Source organism: Macrotis lagotis, chromosome 1 (assembly GCF_037893015.1).
Source record: "Macrotis lagotis isolate mMagLag1 chromosome 1, bilby.v1.9.chrom.fasta, whole genome shotgun sequence".
NCBI lineage: Eukaryota > Metazoa > Chordata > Mammalia > Peramelemorphia > Peramelidae > Macrotis > Macrotis lagotis.
Window position 1 is genome coordinate 251,388,286 of NC_133658.1, and position 16,826 is coordinate 251,405,111.

At 37.2% G+C, this 16,826-nt stretch overlaps 2 protein-coding genes across 4 annotated transcripts in view; one reads left to right on the top strand and one right to left on the bottom strand.

The window, feature by feature from the left end:
• The window catches only part of ARFGEF2 (ARF guanine nucleotide exchange factor 2), a 141,060-nt gene extending 136,758 nt beyond the window's left edge, over nt 1-4,302 (top strand). For all 3 annotated transcript variants that reach the window (XM_074210197.1, XM_074210198.1, XM_074210199.1), the window contains exon 39: nt 174-4,302. In XM_074210197.1, the coding sequence (XP_074066298.1) occupies nt 174-350 (177 nt within the window). In that variant the 3' untranslated portion in view covers nt 351-4,302. The remainder of the gene's footprint in view (nt 1-173) is intronic.
• Nucleotides 4,303-4,614: 312 nt separating this feature from the next.
• The window catches only part of LOC141489130 (uncharacterized), a 36,072-nt gene continuing 23,860 nt past the window's right edge, over nt 4,615-16,826 (bottom strand). The window contains exon 4 of the mRNA XM_074189873.1: nt 4,615-4,775. Within this exon, the coding sequence (XP_074045974.1) occupies nt 4,615-4,775 (161 nt within the window). The remainder of the gene's footprint in view (nt 4,776-16,826) is intronic.

Sequence of the window (16,826 nt, forward strand, 5' to 3'; positions counted from 1 at the left end):
TTGAATGTAGGTTCTAGTGGATCAATGTTATAATCTAATATAATAACATTTACTAAAAATGTTATTAATGAATGCCAGGAAAAGACATATGATAGCAATCTATAATTCTGTAAATTATGAGCTCCTTATTTAATTTTATATGATTCACAAGTGTTTTTTTTTTCTATTTTCAGTTTAAAGCACATGCTTCCATGTATTATCCCTATCTGTGTGAAATTATGCAGTTTGACTTGATCCCTGAGCTTCGAGCTGTTCTGCGGAAGTTTTTCCTTCGTATAGGTGCCGTGTACAAAATATGGATTCCAAAAGAGCCATTACAGCTGACAGGGACACAGCTGCCAGCCTGGTAGCTGTAAGCAAGATTGGTCATTGCTGACTCTCTGCCAAGCTTTGAAAACACCTCTGTTCACAAGGGGAGAAATGCTCATTGGTGCTTACTGTGAAAACCAAGGAAGCAGCATTTTGCATTTCAAACTGTGGTTTGGAAAAGTGTCCATCCTATTCTGGCTAACAGGAGCATCTCATAAAAGTAGCTTAACTAAGGGTTGGTAATATTTGATTTAAATTGTTGCATACTGAGTTAATAGTCAAATTGAAGTCTGTTCCATCCCTGTCATTCTATTCCTGTTTGCTGATTCAAGTCTGTCAAATCTGTCTTTGAAGATGCTGTCATTTTCTGTCAAATCTGTCTTTGAAGATGCTGTCATTTTCTAATTCACATAATTGGTTGTAAATGATTTATTGAGAGAATTTCTATCTTTGAAAATGCTGAATATAGTTGTATAGGTATGTGCTGTTTAGAGAGTATGTTAATAAAATATATCGTAATGGCTCACTGCCACCTAAAAACTAGGCTGGATGTTTTTTGTTGTTCTTATGAGTGTACACTAAACTAGATCAGGTTGGGTATGCATTAGCTTTGGATCAGCTGTTAGTCCAGTTTGTAGAAAGTAGGGAGAAAGGAGGTTTACCTCATGCTATCTGAGAGTTTTAAAAGTATTTAATGAACAGCTTTTATCAAAAGTTTAAATGTGCTATGGTTAAGATTTTGGTGGTAACAGTGACTGCAGTGAATGCCTCCTACCTCCCTGTGTATTAAATACCTTAGAGCTAAGCCATCAGAGAAGGCAGACATCTGAGGGAAATTACTCAAACTGAAGAATGTATATGGAAAGTTAAAAACCATTTCTAGAATTTGTTGTCCAATCTATTCCCTCTTAAATATAACACATTAAGTAATAGTGAAGATGTCTATTTAGCCAGAGTTAATTTATATTTGAACAATAAATATCAGGATACTTTTATTTTTATTACAGAACCGAGGATGCACCCTATTGTTAATATCACAGCTTTTCAGAACATGTTAGTACTGACTTTGGGGAAGAGAGACATCAGGCATCACACTGTGATTTCTTCTGTCCAAAGTCAGTGTGCTTAAATTGTTAGGACAGCCAGAAAACAGATGGGATCGACTGCAGTTTATCACCCCCTAGTGATACACTTTGGAATAGGCTCTAGAATTCTCATCATACTGCAATAGCCTAACTGCAATATACCCGAACTATAGATGCAATGGTTTTAAAACAATTTTCTGTTTGCAAAAAAAATGTGGTCAAGAGCCCATTATCTGTATACTGCATCATGGGAAGGTCACAAAGCTTAATGTGTTAAAGACAAGGAAAATAAAATCCTTACTCTGTGCAATCTGAGCCCTTTCATGCGCTGCATCTAGCAGCACTGAGAATTATAAAAAGTATTATTCACAATTACTAAAATATATTTGTTTCTAACCATACCCATTGATCCTTTTATTCAACTTTTATGAATTTCCAGGACCTTAGAGGTTGATATCTTGGGAAACCAGATTGTAGATCCGATGGATTTAGGGTTCTTTTTTGAATAAGACTCCTGGTGCTTATGTTAATAAAAGTTCTCACTAATGTTTTTTTACAGCCTTGACCAGTAGGTTTTGGCCAGCAGAATTCTATATCAACTTTTTTTCTCCCTATCCACCAAGAGAGTTTAATTTTATTACCAAAGAAATAATAGGAGTTTGAGGCCTTTAAGTTATTAAATGCACATAAGAAAGTTAAATTCAATAGAAAGGAGCAAATAGGTATATTTTATCGTGATTCAAATATTTTTTAAATGTAGCCTCTAACTTATTTATGTTTAAAGTCATTGCTTCTTTTCCTAGCAACATCCAACTTAGTTGGTCATTCCTTGGTGCTGTAGGTTGTCACCTATATGTCAGTAGTTTCTATTTGGTATTTGTTTATACTTTGTATAGCCAAGAAAACTGAGCATCTCTATCCATGTGCATTTCAGTCCTCAGAATGGCTGCTCCCTTTGCATGGAGACACCATTGTGTGTGTTTTTAGTGTGCCATTGTTTCAGCAAATGTGAACCATAAGAATTTTTAGTCATATTAATCTTCCATTGCCTTCAGTTTATTCCAGGAAAACACAATATTATACAAAATTACCTTGTGTAGGAGACAGGTAGTTCACAGGAACCAGGTTATAAATGGGCTGTAACCCAGCGGTAACCAGGCTCGCCTGTTGTTAGTTGGGGTCTGGTTCTAAAGTATTGCTATTGCTGTTGTCAGATGATACTGGCCACAGCATTGTTCTGTACGCTATGTTACTCTTAACTATCTGCTTGTGAATAATCACAAGATTTCTGAGAAGACAACAGCATTGCAAGGTTATCTCTCTGAATATTCAATCTTGATTTTTTTAAAATCATTTTAAGAAAAGCAGTTTTTTAAAAACAATATTCATTTTGCTAGCCATGCACCTTTTAAAAACTTGATAAAAAAAATCATCTAGAGCAGTTTCCACGATACTGGATTGGAAAAGTGCTGTCAAGGTCACATAGCCTCAAGTAGTAAGCTATTAAAACATCCTGATTCTTGAGTAAATTTATTCTTCTCCTTACATTACTTCCTTAAGAATTGACATTATAACCTCTGTTGTTCAAAAATTGATGAAATTGATATTTGGGTGTTTGGTTTTGGTGAAGATTGCTATTCAGTAAACCTGTAAAGTAGGAAAATGAAGAGCTCACAGTCTTCTTTTTCACAGTGCTTTAAATATTTATTGTGTCTCTAGACAATAGTATTCTTTAAAATGTCAGTGTTTCATACACCAGTTCTATTTTTTTTCTTCATTGTGAAATGGATAATTGTATAACCATGGGCATCATGATGATGAACCTAGAAAGGGAAATTGAACATTTAGACAGAATTTTTTTCTGGTAAAATATCCTATTGCTTTCTTTTTTCCATCCCTGTACACCAATATAACCAAAGAATATTCATTATGAATATTATATTCTAGTGTTGAAAAAGGTCAAAATATTTAGGTAAAAAGTTAACTTTTGCACAAAATGAAAATAACCTAAAACATTTAAAAATATCTTTTGAGGATGGCTATAGCCCTCAAAAGTAATCTGAAAAATGTTAAAATAGCTTTCTGACAGAGTTCAACCTGAAAGTGTCTATCTCTCATTCATTTCTAGTGTTTGCTGTTATGATGCAAGTGGGTATAGGTTTTAAATTTAAGCTGGGTCCTAACTATGTATTTTTCCATTCAGTTTTTAAGATAGATATTGTTTAAATTCAAATGTTTTTCCATCAGAAACTTTGAAGTCTAAAAATTCAACTGAGCATTTTAAAGAATGACTATGGCTAGCAACCCTTGGTCAAAAAAAATTGAATACAGATCAAAGGTGTTGTTTTCTCAATGTTTTGATTTTTTTAAAAATTTCTCTGCATATTGCATCAAATATATTTCATGTGCAAAACTGTATGTTTTACCTACTTAAAATGCCTAAAATTAGTTAAATAGCTACTTTGGTTTAATCTACATGCTATAATTAAGTGCAGTTAATATTAATAATTTAATGAAAAGCATTCCTTACCCAATGGATGTATACATTTTTGAAAGAATGAGCAGAATTCTATAATATGAAATGCTATGTAAAGTTTTCTATGTAAAAATATTATGTAAAATACTCTTAAAATATTCCATGCTTTAATCAGGTGGCAAATCAATAAAGTTTTAAAAATGAAGTTGTTTTTAATGTAGTGATTAAAAGTATATCAAACTGTTAGTTTTATGTTTATGAAACAACTCTATTCTTAGACTTATGCCACTTTTCCACTGGCTACCAGTGTCATCATTAGCAGGTCACTTTCCCTCCCTAAATCTCACTTTCTCTTACAAAATAAGGGTGGTCTAGTTGTTCTCAGGTTCCTCTTAGCTGTCTTTAAAAAAAAATAAAAATTTTAAGTTGATAAATGCCTTGTCAGTGAGAAAATTCATTTTTATTAGGAATAATTGTTAATTGTAGGTCTGGATTTTTTATTTTCCTTGAAAAGATAATATATCTTGAAACTGCTGTAGTTAACTTATGTGAGAAAATGAAAATTCATAACTGTGTTACTGATAATCACATAACCTACTGACTGAAGTCTTAACTACTGCATATAAATAATAATAGCTAGCATAATACTTTACATTATATTTTATTTTTATTCTAAATTTAAAATGATCATTTTCACTACAAATTAGAACATAAAAAGGATTGTACATAAAATACAATTATCTTTCATATGACTTGCTTTTTTAAAAAATTATGACATATAATGATCTTATGTAATAAATATAATGATCTTAACGTAATACTTTCAGAACTGTTCTGCATTTCTGTGCTTCCTTCTGAACTTTCTTCTTTTCTCCTTTCTTCTTCCATTCCTCTATTTGAGACATCTGAAAATATGAGATAAACTACATCTTTAGTCCATCACCTTTCAGGAGATGAATACAATACTATGATCAAAGTTAATTCTTTTAAAATAATTTTTCGGGGTGGCTAGGTGGCATAGTGGATAAAGCACCGGCCTTGGAGTCAGGAGTACCTGGGTTCAAATCTGGTCTCAGACACTTAATAATTACCTAGATGTGTGGCCTTGGGCAAGCCACTTAACCCCATTTGCCTTGCAAAAACCTAAAATAATAATAATAATAATAATAATAATAATAATAATAATAATTTTTCTTTAGCATATTATTGAAGAAATTATTATTCTGGTCATACTTATTTGATTCTGTATCTGTTCCTTATAGACCCAAATATCTCTGAAAAACATTTCTCATAAATCTCACAACCATATCCTGCCAGTCTGTAGCTCCTGCTTCAAATGATGGGCAAACCTTTCATTTTCAGTTCTTTGATTCCTTCCCCCACTCTCTCCCTTAATCCTCCTTTTGGGATCTATTCTCTTAATGAGAAGGTTGTTTAGTTAGCACCTATTCCCTCCATAGCATTCAACTGTCTCTTTCTCTCCACTCCTCCTCTCTCTTCCCTTTCTTATGCCAAGAAAAATGTTCATTTCATAACTGCTTAAAATCTTCTGCTTACTTTTCTTCCCATGCATTGCTATTTAAATTCTACACCCTTCTTCCTATAATAATCCTTTTACCTTCTAATTTTGTTCTTCCCTTTAAGACCAGAATGAACCCAATTAGTCCCCAGGTCCTCTATCTTATTTAATTCTTTTCAGTATCCTCCTATTGTGCTGTTAACCTTCTCATTCCTGAATAACTGTATCCTTGTAGGTTTCTTTGAATTATTATAGTTGCACTTTAAATTTTTTACTTAACTCTGGTCTTTTCATTAGAAATGCATTAAAATCTTCTATTCCATTAGAAGTCCATTTTTCCCCTCAGAATAATCAACTTTTCAAAGTGAGTCATTTTTTTATTATAAGCCTATTTATCTTTTTTGCCTTTTGAAATACTGTATTCTATAATCTGTCTTTTGTAGTAGAAAATCACAGACTTTGTGTGATCCTGATTAATTATATGGTATTGGAACTGCTGTCTGGCTGCTTGAAGTTTATTTTTGTTGTCTTTTTTTCCACTATCGAGAACTTTGAATTTTGGCTTTGAAATTTCTGGGTCTTTTTTTCATCTTTTCAGAAGGAAATTGTTGATTTTTTTTTCTCTGTTTTCACTTTGTTCTCTTGTTTTTAAATGATCAAGGTAGTTTTCATTTATGATTTTTTTGAAATATTGTAACAAAGGGTAGCCAGGTGGCATAGTGGGTAGAGCACCAGCCTTGGAGTCAGGATGACTTGAGTTCAAATCCAACCTCAGGCATTTAATAATTACCTAGCTTTGTGTGACCTTGGGCAAGTCACTTAACCCCACTGCCCTGCAAAAAAAACAAAGAAGTATTATGTCAAGGCAATTTTTTAAAATCATGGAGTCTGATGATTCCTTTTATTTTTTTTAAGATACTCCATCTCCCTATCTTGTCCATGCTAGAGGTAAAGCAGATTCTCAGTGGACCAGTCCCACTGTTTATTGGCCCAGATGCTCTGACCTGCCCCATTTCCAATCTGGGCTGCTTTAACCCTCAGACTGATTGGTAAGCCCCTTACCTACTGAGGGATCCACCCTGTGATACAGACTTAGTGCAGGCACTTAACTTTTAGTTCATCTGAAGTTCAGCCCAAGCCATAGTCTATCAATCTCTGCCTCCCAAGTAGCCATAACTAAATGTGTGTACCACTATGCCCAACAGAGTCCAATGATTCTTCGGTTAGCCCTCTTTGGCTTCTTTTACAACTCAGTTATTCTTTTTGTAGCAAATGTCTTATATTTTCTTCAATTTTTCAATCTTTTGATTTTGTTTTAATATTTCTTGTTTTATGAAGTCATTTATTTCTATTTGATCTATTTTGGTTTTAAGGGACTTCACTTGTATTTCTAGGATGACCTCTTACCTCTCAGGATTAGGCTTTTCTACAGAACTCTTGCTCTTCAGGGTCCTCTTTGGCATCTCAGGACAGAGTGCTGGAAATCTCAAACCCCTAGACCTGGAATGGCCCAGCCTGAGCATTGCCATCTACACTGGTCACTTCCGAGATGACGACTGTGGGCTTCTTACCCTCTTGGGGCTTTCTTGGACAAGCCCTTTATTCTTGTGGCTTCTGAATATAGAGCTTTGCAGATTTGGGGATATGGGATTCTCAGGTAGTACGAGACTGATAGATTATTTATTTTGTGCTTGTTTGCTGGCAGGTGCCTATCTTATTGCCTATGATCTTTTTTACTACTTTTTGTACAGTTCTAGGATGGATAAGATCACTTTGTCGTTTTGCATTGAGTTTGCCAGAGGAGTGGTAACTGGGCTTCCCATTTCTGTTAAAGTTTCCTTCCTGGACAGAATTCCAGCAATAGATATATTAATTCACTTGACTTTGAGAGATATGATTCCATTTTACAGATGAAGAAACTGAGTGTCAGACAGGTTTAGGTGGAATGAAAGACCCCCTTAGAAGAACTGTTAAGCAAAGTGCAGAAAATGTATGTCAGAAGGGAAGATGAGAAACAGGCAGAAAAGCCAGATTATGATCCAAATAGGGAGGTTATGAAAAAGCCAGTTACAGGGGAGGCAAAAGTTCCCCAGGAATCAGAACTGGAAGAAAGGCAAGAGTTGGGAGAAGGGAAAAGACAAGATTACCTGTTATCACTGTGGGAAGGATGGGTATTTTAGAAGAGAATGCCCCAAGGTGACAAAGGAGGAACATGTTCTATTCTCTCCTTTCCTACCAGGAACCCCTAGTAAATTTATAGGTTGGGGAAATTAGGGAAGAACTACCATTCCTGGTAGATGCAGGAGCAGAGAGATCTGTCTACTGTCACCAGGAATTAAAATAGGGAAGAGAACTATCAAAGTCACAGGGGTGAAAGGGGAGGACTTTCAAGGATTAGTCATTGATAGGAGTCCTGTTCCATGGAATGGACAGAAGGGTTTTGCTGAATTCCTGTTCATGCACAAAAGCAGGGAGCTCCTTGATGGAGAGACCTCATCATCCATTTAGGGCTGGGACTGGAAGTATTTGATAATCAAATGGTTGTTAGGATGTGCCTTCTTCTGGCTTAACATGAACAGCAGATAGACCACAAAGTCTGGGCCAGGGTTAGAAATGGGAGATTTAAAGATTGAGCCCCTAGTAATTAAGCTAAAGAACCCTGAGGAAGTGGTATGTGTAAGGCAGTATACTATCCCCTTGGAAGGAAAGAAGGGTCTACAGTCAGTGATTGGTAGGCTGATAGAAAATGATTTACTAGAACTCTGTATGTCAAAACATAATTCTCTGATTCATTCTAATAAGTCAAATGGAATACCATCTTGTACAGAACTACAGGACAGTAAATAAAAGAGTACAGATCTACCACCCTGTAGTACCCAAGGCATAAACCTTGTTGAATAGAATTTCCCTAGAGCATAGGCAGTTTGGTGTGGTAGCTTTGAAGGATGCTTTATTTACTTTTACCTGGTGAACATCCTCTGACTGGGGAGAAATCAGCACTATTGGTAGACAGTATTACAGCAGAGGTTTGCTGACTCTCCCAATCTATTTGGACAAGTGTTGAGGATATCTCAAGAAACTACAATTTGTAGAGCAAGAAGTCAAATATCTGGGGCACTTGATTAATAAGGGCAAAAGAAAAATTAACCCTGCAAGGATAAAAGGGATTGCAGAATTGCCCCTGCCATGCAGGAGCTGAGAAAATTTCTGGGAATAATTAGGTATTATTAGTTGTAGATAGATTCCTAAGCACAAGTGACAGAAATTGCTGGAGGAAGACCCCAAGGCTCCACAGTGGAACACAGGAGAAAAGCAGTTGATCAAAGACTTGAGACAGCATCTTACCCAGGCTCCAGTCCTGGCATGATCCACCCTAAACAGGCCCCTCATCTGTTTGCCACTGTGGAAAGAGTTGCTACTCTCATTGTCTTCATCCAGTCATGGGCAGGACAAATGGCCTCTGGCTTTCCTATTGAAATTTTGAGACACAGTCTCTCAAGGTTGACCAAAGTGTGTGTGGGCAGTGACAACTACTGCCCTGTTGGTAGAAAAGCAGAAAACTTACATTTGGAGGAGCAGCGGTAGTGAACATGCCCCATCAAGTAAAGACTATTCTGAACCAAGGAGTGGGAGATGTTTAACCAGTTCATGATTCTGAAGTATGAGGCAATCATACTTAGAAAAGGGATGAGCTGGTACTTCTCAATGATAATGTTAATCCTCCTCAATCAACAGACTTAAATCTCAAGTGTTTTGACATTAGTAAGATTAGTAACCTTAATTTTTCCCAAAAGAATAATAGGAAGGTGTGTGGCCTTGGGCAAGCCACTTTAACCCCATTTGCCTTGCAAAAACCTAAAAAAAAAAAAAAGAATAATAGGAAGGCCTAGAAAAAGGTGAATGGACTGAATGAGGTTCAAACCTGACCATTTTCCTGATGGTCATACTTATACAAGCCATTAGCGCTCCTACTCACTCTATGCCAATCTACCCCCCCAAGATAATGTCTTCATAGGATTGATGAAAGTCATTGCCAAAACCTTTAATATGTCCAACTGATCCAAAACGATGGCCCAAAGCAGCTTGACAACTGACCATTGTTGCCTATACCCCCGAGTCCAGTATGAATTCTCAGCAACCAGTCAAAGGTATGACATGGTACTGGGTTCTGTACCAAGGGTGAGAAACTTAGTTGGCATTTGTTGGAGTCAAGAGAAGGCAAATATTGCTGAAATCAAATTGGGAGGAGAAAGGCTGGGAGTAAGCAGATGCAAGTATACTGATTGGAGTCAGGACATGGTAAGAACTCATGACTGCACCTCTTAAAAGGGTGCTTGGAATTCCACTCATCTTAAGTGCCATAAAGAAAAGTGGATACCTTGAAACAACTCAGAAAAGGATTATGGCAAGAGATCGTGACTTTATTCTTTCCCTTCTGGGTTGGAATAAGAGTATACATCAAGGGTTCTACTTCAGCCGATTCTGGAGCAAGAGTGATGGAAAAAGGGAGGAGGGAATAGAAAATTATGAAAAACAACATTCAGGGGCAGCTAGGTGGCATAGTGGATAAAGCACTGGTCTTGGAGTCAGGAGTACCTGGGTTCAAATCCAGTCTCAAGACACAATAATAATAATTACCTAGCTGTGTGGCCTTGGGCAAGCCACTTAACCCCATTTGCCTTGCAAAAAACAAAACAAAACTTATATTCTCACCAGACTCCTAGGATAACAAACAATAGTAGAGATCATCACCAATCAAACAGCCAGATAACAGAGTTATCAATCAATCAAGCTACACAGACCAGGGAAGCAGGGTTACAACATAGATTGGGTTTTGGTTATTTACTAGCAGAAAGAAGGGGGAGCATATAGGACACCCAACCTCTCTGTCATATAAAAATAGATGATAATGGACAAGTTGTAAAGGAGATCACTGGGAGTATTAGGAAAATAGCACATGTTCCTGTCCAGACATGGACCTGTCCATTAATATATCCTGGTTGAATTTGTTTAATGGCTTATAAAGTAAGCAGGTGGAGGGAGTCATTTTAATTGCTGTAAGTGGGTTAATCTTATTTCTATGTACACCTTGTTTCATACAACTCTTTGTGTGATTTGTGCAAACTACTATACAAAATATAGAAGAAATTCATATAATCAAGAAAAGGAGTACCAAGATGATGCTCATGAAAGAAATGGATGACAAAAGTAGTGACAAGGAATGTAAATTAATGCTGAAAAAAATTGAACAATAAATATAAAATGAGTCTAAAGTGTGCAACCTCTCCTAGGTTACAACCCTTTTTACCTTCCCCTTGTATCCTTAATCTTAATATGTTCCCCTGCCCTGATCATCCTTTCACATATATCATATGTTATTATAATGAATCTTAAAACTCCTCATTGGGTAGAGAAGCTAATATGTATGAAGCTAATTAAGCCGGTACAATGACTTTGGGCATGGTGATTAGACCATGACCCAGTGAGTCCAATCTGGTCTTGGCTAGTTTGGGCTTTAATATATATTAAAAGAAAAGTAGGGAATAGTAGGATATAGGGCTCCATTCCAGGAGAATTCTGCTTCCACAGATAGTGCCAAATAAAGAGCTGACTAAGAGTTAATCAATAAAACTATCCTGTACTATAAGATGAATGATATGAGGCTCCAATTTAAGCCTTGGAAGTGCAGTAAAACAGTCGTAGGCTGAGGAAATGAGCAAACAAAAGAAAAAGAAGAATCTGACCACAGAAAATTACTTTGGTCCTAAGGAAAATTCAGAAGATGACAAAACCTCCGAGATGTACCCAAAACCTCCAAGAGAAATAGAAAATGGGTTCAGGCTATATATGGATGAGCTCAAAAAAGTCTTTGAAAAGCAATTAAGGGAGGTAAGGGAAAAATTGGTAGGAGAAATGAGAATGATACAGATAAATCATGAAAAGCAAATCAATAGCTTAGTGAAAGAAAAAAAATACTGAAAAAAATAATATGTTAAAAACAAGTTAAGGGGAAGCTAAGTGACACAGGGGATAGAGCTCGGCCCTGGAGTCAGAAGTACCTGAGTTCAAATCCAGCCTCAGACACTTAATAATTACCTAGCTGTGTGACCTGGGGCAAGGCCACCTAACCCCATTGCCTTGCAAAAAACCTAAAAAGAAAAAACAACTAAAAAAAAAACCAGTTTAGGCCAAATAGAAACAGCAACACAAAAGGCAAATGAGAAGAATGCCTTAAAAAACAGAATTGGCCAACTGGAAAAGGAGATAAAAAAGCTCTCTGAAAAAATAACTCCTTCAAATGCAGAATGGAACTAAAGGAAGCCAATGACTTTGCAAGAAATCAGGAAGAAATAAAACTATTCCATAAAAAACAAAAATTAGAAGAAAATGTGAAATATCTCATTGGGGAAAAAAAACAATCTTGAAAACAGATCCAGCAGAGATAATTTTAAAATTATGGGTTACCTGAATGTCATGACCAGGAAAAGGGCCTAGACTTCATTTTCCAAAAAATAATAATACAGCAAAATTGCCCTGAGATCCTAGAAGCAGAAGGTAAAATAGAAATTGAGGGAATTTACCAATAATCTCCTGAAAGAGATCCCAAAAGAAAAACTACCAGGAATATTATAACCAAATTCCAAAACTCCAAAGTCAAAGAAGAATTCTAAAAGTTTCCAAAAACAAGCAATTCAACTACCATGGCTCTATAGTCAAAATTATACAGCATTTGGCAGCTACATTAAAGGCTCTTAGGGCTTGGAATATGATATTCTGGAAGCAAAAGATCTTGGTTTACAACCAAGAATCAACTACCCAGTAAAACTGAACATCCTCTTTCTGGGGAAAAGATGGACTTTCAAACTTTCCTATTGAAACAACCAGAGCTGAACAGAAAGTCTGATCTCCAAGTACAGGACTCTGGTGAGCCATAGTGGGGGTGGATGAGAAAGAGTAATTATGAGGAACTTAATTATGTTGAACTGTTTGTTTTCCTGCATGGGAAGAAGATACTGATAACTCATATGAACTTTTTCATTTGTAAGAGCAGTTAGAAGGAGCATATATAGAAAAGGCTCAGGAAGGAGCTGAATATAATGGTATAATATAGTAAAAAGATGGAGACAATGGATGATAAAGCGAAGTACTGGGAGGAAGGGAAAGGAGAGGGAGAAGGGGTTAAGATATTTCACATAAGAATCAAGAAAAAGCTTTTACAATGGAGTAGAATGGGGGAAGATGAAGGGGAATGAGTGAGCCTTCATTCTCATCAGAAATGGCTCAGAGAGGAAATAACAAACACACTTAATAGGGTATACCCTAGAGAAAAATGAGAGGAAAGGAATGGAATAAAGGGGAATGGGGAGAGGAAAGGGGGAATAGTTGATAGAAGAGAGGGAAGATTGTGGGAGAGGGTACTCAGATAAAACACAGGGACAGGCTGAAAGGAGAGAATAGAATAAATGACAGTGGTAAGGAATAGAGTGGAGGGTAATACAGCTAGTAATAGCAACTGTGGGAAAAATATTGAAGCAACTTCTCTGGTGGACTTATGATAAAGAGGGCAACTCATCCCAGAGACATAGTGATTGGAATCTGAACACAGACTGAAATACATTTTTTTTTCATTTCTCACTGTTGTTGAGGTTTCCCATCTTTTTGGAGGGGAGGAATGTTTATGTTTACTCTCATAACAACATTATTGTAATAATATAAAATAAATAAACAAAAAAAATAGTGATTTGCCCAAGGTCACACAGCTAGGTAATTAATAAGTGTCTGGGGCTGGATTTGAACTCAGGTCTCCTGACTCCAGGGTCAGTGCTCTATCCACTGAATCACCCAGCTGGCCCTAATCTGATTGTAAATGAATAATGGAACTGAGTTGCAGGGGACCACCTCTTATAATTGGGTTTTTGCAAGGCAAATGGGGTTAAGTGGCTTGCCCAAGGCCACACAGCTAGGTAATTATTAAGTGTCTGAGACGGGATTTGAACCCAGGTACTCCTGACTCCAGGACTGGTGCTTTATCCACCTAGCTGCCCCCACCTCTTATAATTGAAGAAAGGGCTGTAACAATTTGCAGACAGCCTAGACACTCCCCAGTTACCTAAAGAGTACCAGAGAACCCTGGGGGAAGAACTAAAAGTAATATACCTGGCCTTCGGGTGGTGGTGGTCTGTGCCTCATATTAACAACTTTCAAGAGTTTGGCATATTCCTAAAAAGAAATAGAATTTCTTAGAAATTTAATACAGGGATTTGCATGAACTGATGCTGAGCGAGATGAGCAGAACCAGAACATTGTATACCCTAACAACAACATGGGGGTGATGTTCAACCTTGATGGACTCGCTCATTCCATCGGTGCAACAATCAGGGAGAATTTTGGGCTGTCTGCCATGGAGAATACCATCTGTATCCAGAGAAACAACTGTGGAGTTTGAACAAAGACCAAGGACTATTACCATAAATTTAGGGGGAAAAAAAAACTTATATCTTATTGTCTGATCTTGCTATCTCTTATACTTTATGTTTCTTCCTTAAGGATATGATTTCTCATCACACTCAATTTGGATCAATGTATACCATGGAAACAATGCAAAGGCTGACAAATTCCCTTCTGTGGGGGTGGGGGGAGGGAAGTAAGATTAGGGGAAAAATTGTAAAACTCAAAATAAATAAAATCTTTAATAAAGAAATTTGATACAAAGATTCTTTCCCATTCAACCATTTTTCTTATCCTAGATGCATTAATATTGTCCATGCAGAAATTTCCAGAGTTTGTTCTAATAGGGAACAACAGAATTAGGTCAATATACATGTTTACTAGTTATCTAGGTGGGTGTTTATGCATGCATGGGGCTCAAGTAGGAATCAGACCTCAAAAGTGAGATTTTGTAGAAATATATTCTTATAATTGCACAAATCAGAAAGTGCTTCCATGCTTGTCTATTAAGGGGCTGACCCTCAATCAGGTTGTTGCTTCCTGTTTAGAAGCCAAGAGGTACTGGTCAGGGAGAGTGCCTCCTCCTAACTTCGGACTTTTTTTTTGCTTTATTAATGATTCTAAAGGCATCCATAAATCACAGGAATCTTCCCCTCCAGGATGTTGGTACAATCCTTTGACTTGACATAATGGGGAGATTAAGGGAGAAGTGGACAGATGGTACTTTTAGGAGTCCTCATTGCAACAAGGAGAGATCACAACTGAGAAGATGTATGAAGGCAAAGGGGTCTTTGCTTACAAAGCTAGGAAGAGGGCTGAGATATGAAGAAAGCTTGAGATATTGAAAGGCAGATATGAGAAGAGTACATTCCAAGCATAGTGGACAGGTTGTGCCAAGGCAGAAAGTAGAATTCCAAGCTGGGGAGAAGGGTAAGGACAGGCAGCAGGGAGGCTGATTTTCCTGGAATTTGATAGAATATATTGTTGCTATTGTTGTTCATCCTTTGTTCTTGAAGAGGACTCGTGAGAGTGATGTCTTAACTAGCCTTCAAATTGGATTTAAGTGAGGAAAAGTCATCTGCCTCACTCTCTCCTCCAGAGTTTCTGGCCAGAACAGAAAACAATTGTTTTTTACACTTATTCTGAGTCATCAAAACTCAAACAATGAGCAAGAGAGACTTTTGTGGTGACCTGAGTACTTTAGGTTTAAATCAAAAATAGGTTTTTGAAGCCTGTTTTTTTTTTCCCACGGAGTTATATTCCTAGAAATAAATGAAAACTGCACAAGATAAAAGAGTTAGATATGACAAGCTTTAAAAAGAAAACTAAAATAAGTAAGAATTTTTTTAACTCTAGCTCCAAAATTCCAAGTTCCAAAATCCATTGGTTTGAAATTCTCTACTCATTGGTGGCAATCTGTGCCTGCCTGTGAGGTGAGTTGGGAAATCTGGAGAGAATAAAGTCTTTTCAAGAGTCTGTTCAATCTCTTTGGACTCTGCAGTCACCTAAGGCACTTCTACTTTCCAGTTTTGAGAGAGAAAATGGATACCAAATTCACTTCAGGTTGCTAAAGGGAAAATAAGATTCTGAGGAAAATCTGACATAAAAGGACTTGGCAGTCTTCATTAGGTCCCTATCCTGAACTTGATCCACTAGAGACTTGGGGGAATTTCTCCTTGGGTGAAATCTGGCACTCTCTTGATTGAGTGGTTACCTAGCTCTCAATGGGGTAGCTCCTTCACTTTGTATTTTATACATATATATGTATATATATATACACATATGTATATATATACATATATGTATATATACATATGTATATATGTATGTTCCTCTAGGTAGATTTTCTCTGATTTCTATTTTTCTACTTGGATAAAGGGTCTATTTATTACTTGCTATGTGTGTTCATTGTGGAACTGGTACTTTGGAGAGAAGGTATGAGAAATTATTGAGTGTTTGGTTTTCCACAAGATATGAGGGGATGGGGGCGGCTAGGTGGCACAGTGGATAAAGCACCGGGCCTGGAGTCAGGAGTATGCGGGTTCAAATCCGGTCTCAGACACTTGAATAATTACCTAGCTGTGTGGCCTTGGGCTAGTCACTTAACCCCATTTGCCTTGCAACTCCCCCCAAAAAAAGATATGAGGGGGATGTTGCTAGAATTTCATAGGTATCTGTAACCAAATATCCTGCCTGCATCCTGCCTTAGAAAGGCAGGAATTTCTAATTATTGATTAGGCCAAATGGATGCAAGATTCATGCAGGTATATGCAGGTGAAACAAAGGGGAAAGTGGTCTACAAAATGACCCAGACCAATCACTGAACTTGGAAAGGGTCCCCTAACCAGACATGAAGGCTTCTTAGCTGGGGGAGGCCAAAAAAGTAGCTGGACCTAGTCAAGAGTTGACCTAGGGTCTTTGACTTCTTGCAAGTGCACTTCCCTAATAAGGTCCATGCATATTAACCCACACTCCCCTTTTCATAATTGAGGCTCGTCAGCATAATAAACACCATAGGATGGGGTGGGGGGTGGGAACATGTTTAAGAGTATCATGTGGTGGATGTATCTTTTAGATTGTACCCCTAATGATGAGAACCTATCAGGACTTAGAAGGGAGCGGGGAAAAGCCTTCTAACCTTTATTATGTTGGACATTGCTGCAATCTGGGGGAGTCTCTCACTGGAAGGGCACCTGGCTCTTGCAAGAATCGTTAATTAAATGATTAATTCTTCTATCACTCCACCAAGCTAAGTTTCGTTATTTGGAGCCAAACACTCTTTCCCACAATTCAGTATAGTAGTGGTGGGCTGTTCAGGCCATTTTTTCCAGCTCTGCTGAAAGGGAAGTACAGTGACTTGTTTCTAAGAAAAGAAATCCAGCCTTGGATATAAAGTTTTCCCCCTTTCAGATCAGAGGTTTAAGGGGGCGGAGCCAAGACAGTGACATGAGAAGATCCTCTCTTAGGTACTCTCTTTCTGATATTTCCA